At 56.0% G+C, this 12101-nt stretch overlaps 1 protein-coding gene across 1 annotated transcript; it reads left to right on the top strand.

Annotated features, from left to right (window-relative positions):
* Window positions 1-1903: 1903 nt before the first annotated feature.
* IL32 (interleukin 32) lies at window positions 1904-9826 on the top strand. The gene is made up of 7 exons (XM_030798636.1): window positions 1904-2013; window positions 2278-2320; window positions 3740-3778; window positions 3917-3976; window positions 4344-4370; window positions 4540-4599; window positions 9265-9826. The coding sequence occupies exons 2-7, from the start codon at window positions 2306-2308 to the stop codon at window positions 9559-9561; spliced, it is 498 nt and encodes a 165-aa protein (XP_030654496.1). The 5' UTR covers window positions 1904-2013; window positions 2278-2305; the 3' UTR covers window positions 9562-9826.
* The last annotated feature ends 2275 nt before the right edge of the window (window positions 9827-12101 follow it).

Below are 12101 nucleotides of genomic sequence, written 5' to 3'. Positions count from 1 at the left end.
TAGATGAGGCCAGACGCAGTGGCTCATGCCTGTAATCCCAGCAGTTTGGGAGACCCAGGCAGGCAGATCACTTGAGGTCAGGAGTTCGAGACTCCTTGGCCAACGTGGTGAAACCCCATCTCTACTAAAAACACAGAAATTAGGCCAGGCGCAGTGGTTCACGCCTGTAATCCCAGCACTTTGGGAGGCCAAGGTGGGCGAATCATGAGGTCAGAAGATTGAGACCATTCTGGCTAATGTGGTGAAACCCCATCTCTACTAAAAATACAAAAAAATAGCTGGGCGTGGTGGCACATGCCTGTAATCCCAGCTACTGAGGAGGCTGAAGCAGCAGAATCACTTGAAACCGGGAGGTGGAGGTTGCAGTGATCCGAGATCATGCCACTGCACTCCAGCCAGGGCAACAGAGCGAGACTCCATCTCAAAAAAAAAAAAAAAAAAAAGGAAGTAGCTGAGTGGTTGTCCAGGGAAATGAGGACTGGCGGTGATGTCTCAGAGGGGCAGAATTTCTCTTAGAGTTGACGAAAATGTTCTAAAATGGGTTTTGGTGATAGCTGCACTGTTCTATGCTTTGAATTGTACAGCTCAGTGAGAGAATTGCATTGCCTGTGAATTGCATCACTGTAAAGCTATAAAAACAGGGTACAGTCTGGGTGGATCCCAAGATGCCTCCGGATGGTGGCCTTTGTGAGAGTCATGAGAGGCTCGGGTTGGTGGGGTGGAGAGACAGTCTCTTGGAGCCGAAGCCTAGAGCATGACTTTTAGCTGGTGCAGGAGTGGCTTCCTTCTCTCTCCCACTCTACAATTCAGAGATGGCTCAGGGAAAGATCGAGACTTCCTGGCTGTGGAAAGGCGGTTGTGCACAGTGGAATGGACTCCTAAGTGGCAGGCAGGTGAAAAGCGGTGTCTAGTTCACCCAAGGGAAGCTTTCACCAGGGGGCATGGTTTATAGGTTCTGTCTCTCCAGGACCCTTTTGAGGATGTAATGGGGTACACTGCATCCATGCTGAAGTCCTAAGCCCCAGGACCTCAGAATGCGCCCTGGTTTGGAAACAGGGTCTTTATGTAGGTAATTAAGGTACAATGAGGTCATTGGGGTGGACCCTACTTCAATATGACTGGTGTCCTTATGAAAAGGGGAAAGGTGGACAGTCATACCCAGGCAGAATGTGATGAAGATGAAGATGGTCATCTACAAGGCCAGGAGAGGCCTGAACAGAATCCCAGCTCCGGGCCCTCAGAAGGACCCCACGCTGCCCCACCTTGACCTAGGACCTCCAGCCTGCAGACTGTGAGGGAAGAGATGTCTTCGACTTAGGGCCCCTTGTTGTGGAACTTCCTTAGGGCAGCCCCAGGAAACCGTCCCAAAGGCAAGGGGGTGGTTGCGCTCAGCTGGGGTGGGGGCGGGGGCCGTGAGGAGGAGGTGGGAGGCCCAGCCACGCTGGAGGGTCAGAACCCGTGGGGCTAGAGAAGCCCGTAGGGGAGCCTCAGGATTGCTGAGACCAGCGACCTTCGGCCCCCTGTGGCCTTGCCTTGGCCCACAAGGGTCAGAAAAGCCTGGTCAGCCAAGCTCAGACAGCCGGCAGGATGCCTTCCACCCGGCAGAGGGTCCTATCTTGTCCCACAGGTACATCTACATCACCACTAGCCACCCCTCCAACCTGCACAGGCCCCTGCCCTCATGGACCCCCTCTTAGGTCCCCCTCCTTCTGATCCAGAAGCTTCTCTGGCCTCTGGGGCCAGGGCACACCTCATGCAAGGACAGCGTCCACACTCCTTTGTCCTTGGACTCTGCTTGGCTGATGTCACCTTCCTGTGCTCCGGGAGTTTCCCCAGCCTGCTGTCCCGAGTCTGGGCTTTCCCTCTGCCTCTCCCCACTCCCAGGCTGGTGGGGTGGGGAAAGCAGCCCATTCCTGTGCTCAAAGACTCCCACCCCAGCTCAGAGGGAGCAGGGGCCCAGCCAGGGACGGACCCTCATTTCTCCCAGGGACCCCAGGCCTCTGTCTCTCTCGGGTAAGTCTCTATCTCTGTCTGTCTGTCTGTGTCTGTTTTTCACCCACTCAGCAAGGCCTCCTGCCCTGGGAGAGGCTCCGCCCACTACTCCCCCCTTCCCCCATAAAACCTTCCTGTGCCAGGAAGACTGGGTGCAGAAGGTGACTGTCTCAGGGGAGCTGCGTCATCTCAGGTGGGGAGTTGGGGTCCCCGAAGGTGAGGACCCTCTGGGGAGGACGGTGCTTCTCTGAGACACTTTTCCTCACTCCTGTTCCTTGCCAGCAGGCCTTGGCTCCTTGAACTTTTGGCCGCCATGGGCGTCGCGATGGTGAGTGAGAGGCTGTGTGTGCTTTTGTGGGCATGTCTGAAAACAGACCGTAAGGGCGCGGGTGCCCTCAGTATTCCCCGAGGTGCCTGCGTGTCAGGGCTCAGTCAGGGGCGCCAAGGGGCAGGAGGATAGTGATGGGGTGAGAGTGTCACTGGAGGTGCCGGAGGTCACATGTGTCGGGGGCGCTGGAGAATGACAGGGGTGTGGATGAGAGAGAGCACCTGTCCCAGGAGACCCTCACAGCCCAGAAAGCCCAGGGCAGGGGTGGCACAGGGGTGGGGCAGGGCTCTCCTGGAAACGACTCAGAGAATGCTCATCTCAGGGGCCGGCTCAGCTGGGTGGGCCCAAGAGCAGAGCCTGTGTGGGTCCGGGTGTCTCTTCCTCCTTTCCTGCGTTCCCTCTGACCTCTCATCCTCTACCACTGCCGCACCGCAAATGTGAGGCCCACCACACCCTCCAGGGAGCTCTGCAGCCTGTGACCATGGGTTTTCCATGATGTGGCCTGGCGCAGGTTCAGGACCGTAACTGGGAGGACACATGGCTCCCACAGGCCGGCGTGCTGCTGCTTTCACCCTGGTTCATGGGAAATTGGGCTGGCGGGATGGGACCATCGCTGCCTGAAAGTGGGCAGACAGCTGCCCTGCCCAGAATATCTGCCCAGGCCCTGCGCACTCTGTGGGTGACTCTCACTACTCTGTGGTGGGGGGAAACCAGGCATGTCACCCCCCCAGACTAGGGCTTTCACATGGGGGCTCAGCGGGGAGTCTGTGGGGTGCCTCTGGCCTCTGTGGATGCAGCCACGTGTCTGCAGACAGGAATGGCCTGGGCCCTGTGGGCCTGCATGTTAGCGGTCGGGAAGAGCGACAGGTTGTAGGGCGGACCTACCTGGCACCCCTGAATATTAATCAGCTCATCAGAGAGGAACGGCCGCTGTTACCTTCTCAGTCGTCATGTCCCTAAACATTCTTTCCTCGGCCACCTCTCACCTGGGACCATAGTAGTTGTGGGAGACCCAGCTGAGCCAGCCTGCTCCAGGACAGCGTCCATCCTCCCGTGTGTGTGCATGGAGGGGTGTGTGTGTGTGCAGGGAGGACACCCCGGCCCATGCCGGCCCTGCTCTTGGGAGGAGGGGTCGCCTAGGCCCACGCAGGCCCTGCTCTTGGGTCTGCCCAGCTGAGCCGGCTCCTGAGAGAAGCGCTCTCTGAGTCGTTTCCAGGAGACCCCTGCCCAGGCTTTCCAGGCTATGAGGGGATCCTGGGACTGCTGTCTCCTCTCATCCTGCACCTCTGCCGTGTGTGTGTGTGTGTGTGCGTGCATGTAGAAAGAAGTGTGTGTGTGTGTGTGTGTGTGTGTGTAACTTCTCTTGGGTGAAAGGGTAAGGTCACACATGGTGCCTGAGTGTCACCGTTATTTCCGCAGCGCCAGTCTGTTGGAATTAAGGATCTGAAGCTCCGAATGGTAATGCTCTTTCCCACTTCTGCCCAGGGGGTGGGGAACCTGGGTCTCAGCCTGTGACACTGAAAACACTGTGGGCCACCTGGGACCCGGGAGGACAAGGATCAGGTCTTTTAATGCCAACTCTGCCTCTCTTCACAGCAACAGGCCTTAGACAGATTTTTGAATGAAATGGGAAATGCAGAATCAGGATATGGACAGGTGAGTGGATTTGCCCTCAGGCCCCAGGTCACATGTCCCCGCTCCCAGGCTCTCCACCCTGTGGGGGGCTCAGGGTGAGAAGGATAAAAAGGGACCTGCAGCCTCCCTCATCCCTTACCCTGGGCAAATGCTTGCACCTGGGTGGCAGTGAGTGGGCGGGTGGGGGATCTGGACGCCCACGAAGACTGAGAGGCGTCCAAGCCCCAGGGCTCCTTGAGGAAACAACAGGGGCGCCAGATGTGGCCCGGGCCCCTGGCTGGACCCAGTTCGGGGTGTGTGGGAGCTGAGGACTGGCTGGGCTTGAGGACTGAGTGATGTGGAGTGCAGAGGAGGCTGGGGCCTGGACCGAGTGCTTTGTTCCTAACAGGTGATGTGCCGCCTGGCAGAGCTGGAGGTGAGCTGTGGCATCCCCCTCCACCAAGCTTAGTCCCTGGGTCTTAGTCTCCACAGGACACTGGGTCTGGGCTCCGGGTCCCCTTGGGAATCACCTGGACCAGTGGGGGCCACAGTGGGGAGGGGGCAGGCAGGAGCAGCATGAATCCCCTGTGCCCTCCTCTCCCCAGCACAACTTCAAAGACGGCTACCTGGACGTAGTGGAGACTCATTATCAGGAACAGCACCTAGTGAGTATGACGCACCCATCTGGGCACCTTGCCTCCCTTCACCCCTGCCCTGTCTTTTCTTTCTTTCTTTCTGTTTGTTTTTTTGAGACAGAGTCTCCCTCTGTCGCCCAGGGTGGAGTGCGGTGGCATGATCTTGGCTCACTGCAACCTCCAAATCTCGGGTTTAAGCGATTCTCCTGCCTCAGCCTGATGAGTAGTTGGGACTACAGGCAACCGCCACCATGCCAAGCTGATTTTTTTTTTTGTATTATTAGTAGAGACGGCGTTTCGCCATGTTTGCCAGGCTGGTCTTGAACTCCTGACCTTGTGATCCGCCCGCCTTGGCCTCCCAAAGTGCTGGGATTACAGGCGTGAGCCGCCGAGCCCGGCTGCCAAACACTTTTAAACCATCAGATCTTGTGAGAACTCACTCACTCACACCAGAACCGCATGGGGGAAACCGCCCCCATGATCCAATCACCTCCAGCCAGGCCCCTCCCTCGACACGTGGGGATTACAGTTTGAGATGATTTGGGTGAGGACACAGAGAAAACCATCTCATTCTGCCCCTGGACCCTCCCAAACCTCAGTCCTTCTCATATTTCCAAACTCAATCATGCCTTCCCAACAGTCCCCCAAAGTCTAAACTCATTCCAGCATCAACCCAAAAGGCCAATCGAAAGTCTCACCTGAGAAAAGCAAGTCCCTTCTGCCTATAAGCCTGTAATTCAAAAGCAAGTTAGTTACTTCCAAGATACATTGGGGGTACAGGTATTTGGTAAATGTTTAAATGTTCCCTTTCCAAATTGGAGAAATTGGCCAAAAAAGGGGGCTACAGGCCTCAGGCAAGACCCAAATCCACCAGGGCAGTCGTTAAATCTTAAAGCTCCCAAGTGATCTCTTTGGCTCCATGTCTCAGGTCCAGGGCTCGCTGATGCAAGGGGTGGCTTCCCAGGGCCTCGGGCAGCTCCGCGCCTGTGGCTCTGCAGGGTACAGCCCCCGCAGCTGCTTTCATGGGCTGGTGGTGAGTGCCTGCGGCTTTTCCAGGCACACAGAGCAAGCGCTTGGTGGATCTACCATTCTGGGTTCTGGAGGACAGTGGTCCTCTTCTTACAGCTCCACTAGGCAGTGCCCCAGGATAGACTGGGTGTGGAGGCTCCAACCCCACATTTCCCCTCTGCATTGCCCTAGTAGCAGTTCTCCGTGACAACACTGCCCCTGACGCCAACCTCTGCCTGGATATCCAGGCATTTCCATACATCCCCTGAAATCTAGGTGGAGGCCCCCAAAGCCCAGCTCTTGTCTTCTGCAGACCTGCAGGCCCAACACCACGTGGAAGCTGCCAAGGCTTGGGACTTGCACCTTCTGAAGCGACGGCCTGAGCTGCACCTTGGCCGTCTTTAGCCACAGCTGGAGCTGGAGTGGCTGGGGCACAGGGCGCCAGGTCCCGAGGCTGCACAGAGCAGCGGGGCCCTGGGCCTAGCTTGAATTTCTCCCCAGAAAATGGGTTTTCTTTTCTACCACATGGTGAGGCTGCAAATTTTCCATCTTTTACGCTCTGCTTCCCTTTTAAGTATAAGTTCTAATTTCAAAGCATCTCTTTCTGAGTGCATGTAACCATACACTTTCAGGAAAAGACAGGTCACTTGTTGAACGCTTTGCTGCTTAGAAATTTCTACTGCTGGCCAGGCGCGGTGGCTCATGCCTGTAATCCCAGCACTTTGGGAGGCCGAGGCGGGCGGATCATGAGATCAGGAGATCGAGACCACGGTGAAACCATGTCTCTACTAAAAATACAAAAAATTAGCTGGGCGTGGTGGTGGGCGCCTGTAGTCCCAGCTACTCGGAGAGGCTGAGGCAGGAGAATGGTGTGAACCTGGGAGGCGGAGCTTGCAGTGAGCCGAGATCGCGCCACTGTACTCCAGCCTGGGCGATAGAGACTCTGTCTCAAAAAAAAAAGAAAAAAAAACTAGCTGGGAGTGGTGGTGGGCACCTATAATCCTAGATACTCAGGAGGCTGAGGCAGGAGAATCGCTTGAACCCAGGAGGCGGAGGTTGCAGTGAGCTGAGATCACACCATTGTACTCCAGCCTGGGCAACAGAATGGGACTCTGCCTCAAAAAAAAAAAAAAAAAGAAAAAGAAAAAGAAAGTTGGGGGCTCGGGGTTCGTGGAAGCTTGAGGGGCTGTGGGCCTGGCATGGGGCTGAGGGGCGCATGCAGGAGCTGCCTGCCAGAGCCTCTGGCAAGGATGATAGGAGGTGCCGGGGCCCTCTGAGAATCTCGGGGGCTGGGGCTGCACAGCTGTGGTTGTGTAATTTCCCCCAGATACATGGCGTGACAAGGGTGCAGGAAGGGGTGCAGGGCCTGGAAGCTCAGTGTGGTTAAAGAGATGCAAGGCAGGATAGAAGGTGAGAGATGAATGATATCGCCCTGATGAAAACACCAAACTTTTTCCGTTTCTCAGAAAAAGTACTCAGAGCAACAAGAGAACCTATAGTCAAAAAGGGCGTTCATCAGTGCGGATGTGATTTGAGCAAGACCATTGAAGCCCCTGCTGAAAGGCAGGCCGGCAGAGCCAGGGTACCTGGCCATCTACCTTGAAGTGTCTGTGCCTCAGTTTCCTCCTCTGTAAAATGGGCGTAGGAAACAGGTTTGGCGAGAAGTGAATGAAAACGTGTTTGCTACCCCTCTTAGGACTCACATCTCATGCTTAGACGCTCAGCGAGTGGCTTTACGGACCGAGAGAAATTTGCTTTTCAGTTCACCAGGCCGTTACCTATGAACCTGCCCTGAACAGTGCTGACCTTAGTTAGGGATGGCCATGAAACTCATCCGCGTAGGGTAACTGGGGCCTCCCTGTGGTGCTGTGGCGCTGTGTTTCTGTCTTGGTCACTTCAGGCCTCTCAGCAGCCAGAGCAGGAGCTGGCAGGCGGCTCACCGATGGATAAGGAGCTGGGTTTCGGCCGGGGCTGACGTGGGAAGCGTCTCGGTCCTGCAGGTCCTGGCGCCTGAGCTGAATCCGGAGGGAAGAGGCTGCTATGGTGGGAAGAGGCTGGGAGCCAGGCAGGGCGCTGGGGCCAGCAGGCTGTGGTCTGAGAGTGCCTGCTAGAGGAGCTCCGTGTTCCCTAGGAGATAGAGGAAGACCTGGGGTGGGGGTGGTACAGGGTAGGGAGAGGAGGGGCGGAGGCTGTGGACAGGGAGATGGGGGAAGGGAGATGGAGAACTCAAGGGATGTAGTAGGTGTGACTTGAGGAGGGATGGGGGCAGGAATGGGGGAAGGTCTTGGGTCAAGGACGTGGACCTACATCCCCAGCAGATGGGGGTGACAAGGGGGAGACGGGTGGGGGTTGCTGACCATAGACTGGAGCTGAGAGGAGAGGATGCTCCCAGGGCTGGGGCTGCCTGCAGAGAATGGCACGCACCTTGTAGGCTCCTGCCTCTGCCCTACCGCCCCCTCAAGTTCAAGTTTCTTTTTCTTTTCTTTCTTTTTTGAGATGGGGCCTTGTTCTGTTGTCCAGGCTGGAGTTCAGTGACACGGTCATGCGTCACTGCAGCCTCGACGCCCCCCCCATCCCAGCTCAAGCAAGCCTCCTGCCTCCCTGCCTGAGCTTGGAACCTGAGTGGCTGGGACCACAGGCGTGCGCCACCATCCTGGCTATTTTTTTATTTTTTTGTAGAGAAGGGGGATCTCCTTATGTTGTCCAGGCTGGTCTTGAACTCCTGGGCTCAAGTGAAACTCCCACCTGGGCCTCCCAAAGTGCTAGGTTTATAGGCATGAGCCACCACACCCAGCTCCTCCCCCTCAAACTTCTGTGCAAAATGTGCTCCCTTCCCAGAGGAGGGGCCCCATCTGTGTTTAACGTGGCCCCTTCCTCTGTGTGTTCTCTGGGTCTCTTCAGCCCTGTGGCCCAGTGTCCAACACAGCCTTGCTGACTGGGTGACTGGAGACAGGGATCATGGAGGATTGGGGCAGGGGTGGGCTGGGCAGAGGCGGCTGGGGTCACCTCTGGAGGGTGTCCTGCTGTTCCTGTTGGCTGCAGCTGCACTTGCGGGGCCTTCCTGTGCCTCCCTTTCCTGGTGCAGGGGCACCCTCAGCTTGCCGAGACCAGCTCGGTCGGGGAGACCCTAACCCAGTGGCGCTAGAGGGATTAAAGACGCACACACCGAAATACAGAGGTGTGAAGTCGGAAATCAGAGGTCTCACAGCCTTCAGAGCTGAGAGCCCCAACAGAGGTTTACCCATGTATTTGTTAACGGCAAGTCAGTCATTAGCATTGTTTCTATAGATATTCGATTAACTACAAGTATCCCTTATGGGAAACGAAGGGATGGGTCGAAATAAAAGGATGGGTCTGGCTAGTTATCTGCAGCAAGAGCATGTCCTTAAGGCACAGATGGCTCAGGCTATTGTTTGTGGTTTAAGAACGACTTTAAGCAGTTTTCCACCATGGGCAGGCCAGGTGTTCCTTGCCCTCATTCCGATAAACCCACACCCTTCCAAGGTGGGCGTCATGGCCATCATGAACATGTCACAGTGCTGCAGAGATTTTGTTTATGGCCAAGAAACCAACACCTGTGGGCCTCCGTCTCCCAGGCTCAGGAAAAGGCTGAGAGGCCTGGGTGTGGCCAGGGCCTGGGGCTGACACCCTCACCTACAGACGCCAAATGGTGTCCCCATTGCACAGGAGCTCACTCCTCTACTTGAAAAAGAAAGAGATGGATTACGGTGCCGAGGCAACAGATCCCCTGTCCTGGAAGTTGAGGATCCCACAACCCAGGAGCCTGGGGAGAGCTTTTGTGACAAGGTCATGAGATGGTTCCAGGCCATGCTGCAGCGGCTACAGATGTGGTGGCACGGGGTTCTGGCCTGGGTGAAGGAGAAGGTGGCGGCCCTGGTCCATGCAGTGCAGGCCCTCTGGGAAGAGTTCCAGAGTTTCTGCTGCTCTCTGTCAACGCTCTTCATGTCGTCTCTCCAGTCCTAAGGAGCCTCACAGGGGGGATGGAAGAGCTGACACCCCAGAAGTGCTCTGAACCCCACTCCTCAGAATGAAGATCCTGACACCACCTTTGCCCTCCCCCTCACTGCGCGCCCACCCTGTCCCCTCCCTCAGTTCTCCTGTGCCCTGCCCCCCTCCCGCACACCCAGTCCCCCTGCCTGGCGTTCCCGCTGTAGCTCTGACCTGGCGCTGTCACCGTGGCATCTTAATAAAACCAGCTTATACTTACCTGGCAGGGGAGATACCGTGATCACGGAGGTGGGTTTCCCGGGGCAAGGCTGATCCGTTGCCGTTATTAATCTGTTTTCACACTGCTATAAAGAACGCCTGAGGGCCGGGCACAGTGGCTCACACTTGTAATCCCAGCACTTTGGGAGGCCAAGGCGGGTGGATCACGAGGTCAGGAGATCGACACCGTCCTGGCTAACACGGTGAAGCCTTGTCTCTACTAAAAATACAAAAAATTAGCTGGGTGTGCTGGCAGGCGCCTGTAGTCCCAGCTACTCAGGAGGCTGAGGCAGGAGAATGGTGTGAACCCAGGAGGCGGAGCTTGTAGTGGGCCGAGATCGTGCCTGTGCACTCCAGCCTGGGAGACAGCAAGAGTCCGTCTCAAAAAAAAAAACAAAAAACAAAAAAACAAAGAATGCCTGAGACTGGGTAATTTATATACAAAAGAAGTTTAATTGACTCACAGTTCCACATGGCTGGGGAGGCCTGAGGAAACTTACAATCATGGGGGAAGGAGAAAGAGAAGCAAGGCACGTCCTACATGGCAGCAGGAGAAGCAGGGTTGGGGGAACTGCCATACACTTCTTTTTTTTTTGAGATGGAGTTTTGATTTTGTCGCCCAGGCTGGAGTGCAATGGGGTGATCTCGGCTCACTGCAACCTCTGCCTCACGGGTTCAAGTGATTCTCCTGCCTCAGCCTGCTGAGTAGCTGGGTTTACAGGCATGCGCCACCATGCCAGGCTAATTTTGTATTTTTAGTACAGATGGGGCTTCACCATGTTGGCCAGGCTGGTCTTGAACTCCTGACCTCAGGTGATCCACCTGCCTCGGCCTCCCAAGGTGCTGGGATTACAGGCATGAGCTACTGCACTCGGCTGCCAAACACTTTTAAACCACCAGATGTTGTGAGAACTCACTCACTTACACCAGAACTGCATGGGGGAAACCGCCCCCATGATCCAATCACCTCCAGCCGGGCCCCTCCCTCGACATGTGGGGATTACAGTTTGAGATGATTTGGGTGAGGACACAGAGAAAACCATCTCATTCTACCCCTGGACCCTCCCAAACCTCATGTCCTTCTCACACTTCAAAACTCAATCATGCCTTCCCAACAGTCCCCCAAAGTCTAAACTCATTCCAGCATCAACCCAAAAGGCCAATCCAAAGTCTCATCTGAGACAAGGCAAGTCCCTTCCTTCTGCCTATAAGCCTGTAAATTCATTTTTTTTTTTTTTTTGAGACGGAGTCTCGCTCTGTCACCCAGTCTGGAGTGCAGTGGCGCCATCTCGGCTCACTGCAAGCTCCGCCTCCCGGGTTCACACATTCTCCTGCCTCAGCTTCTCCGAGTAGCTGGGACTACAGGTGCCCGCCACCACGCCCGGCTAATTTTTTGTATTTTTAGCAGAGAGGGGGTTTCACCGTGGTCTCGGTCTCCTGACCTCGTGATCCGCCCACCTCGGCCTCCCAAAGTGCTGGGATTACAAGCATGAGCCACCATGCCCGGCCTAAGCCTGTAAATTCAAAAGCAAGTTAGTTACTTCCAAGATACATTGGGGGTACAGGTATTTGGTAAATGTTCCCTTTCCAAATTGGAGAAATTGGCCAAAAAAGGGGGCTACAGGCCTCAGGCAAGACCCAAATCCACCAGGGCAGTCGTTAAATCTTAAAGCTCCCAAGTGATCTCTTTGGCTCCATGTCTCAGGTCCAGGGCTCGCTGATGCAAGGGGTGGCTTCCCAGGGCCTCGGGCAGCTCCGCCCCTGTGGCTCTGCAGGGTACAGCCCCCGCAGCTGCTTTCATGGGCTGGTGGTGAGTGCCTGCGGCTTTTCCAGGCACACAGAGCAAGCGCTTGGTGGATCTACCATTCTGGGTTCTGGAGGACAGTGGTCCTCTTCTTACAGCTCCACTAGGCAGTGCCCCAGGATAGACTGGGTGTGGAGGCTCCAACCCCACATTTCCCCTCTGCATTGCCCTAGTAGCAGTTCTCCGTGACAACACTGCCCCTGACGCCAACCTCTGCCTGGACATCCAGGCATTTCCATACATCCCCTGAAATCTAGGTGGAGGCCCCCAAAGCCCAGCTCTTGTCTTCTGCAGACCTGCAGGCCCAACACCACGTGGAAGCTGCCAAGGCTTGGGACTTGCACCTTCTGAAGCGACGGCCTGAGCTGCACCTTGGCCTTCTTTAGCCACAGCTGGAGCTGGAGTGGCTGGGGCACAGGGCGCCATGTCCCGAGGCTGCACAGAGCAGCGGGGCCCTGGGCCTAGCTTGAATTTCTCCCCAGAAAAAATTTTT

Source organism: Nomascus leucogenys, chromosome 18 (assembly GCF_006542625.1).
Source record: "Nomascus leucogenys isolate Asia chromosome 18, Asia_NLE_v1, whole genome shotgun sequence".
NCBI classification, from domain to species: Eukaryota; Metazoa; Chordata; class Mammalia; order Primates; family Hylobatidae; genus Nomascus; species Nomascus leucogenys.
The sequence above is the reverse complement of the archived record's forward strand: the minus strand, read 5'-3'. Positions and strand labels throughout refer to the sequence as shown.

Excerpts from the sequence above, each read along its gene's own strand:
- IL32 (XM_030798636.1), top strand. Across the intron at positions 3,779-3,916 it reads AGGATCTGAAGCTCCGAATG|CAACAGGCCTTAGACAGATT; the intron begins GTAATGCTCTTT and ends CTCTCTTCACAG. Across the intron at positions 4,371-4,539 it reads GCCGCCTGGCAGAGCTGGAG|CACAACTTCAAAGACGGCTA; the intron begins GTGAGCTGTGGC and ends TCCTCTCCCCAG.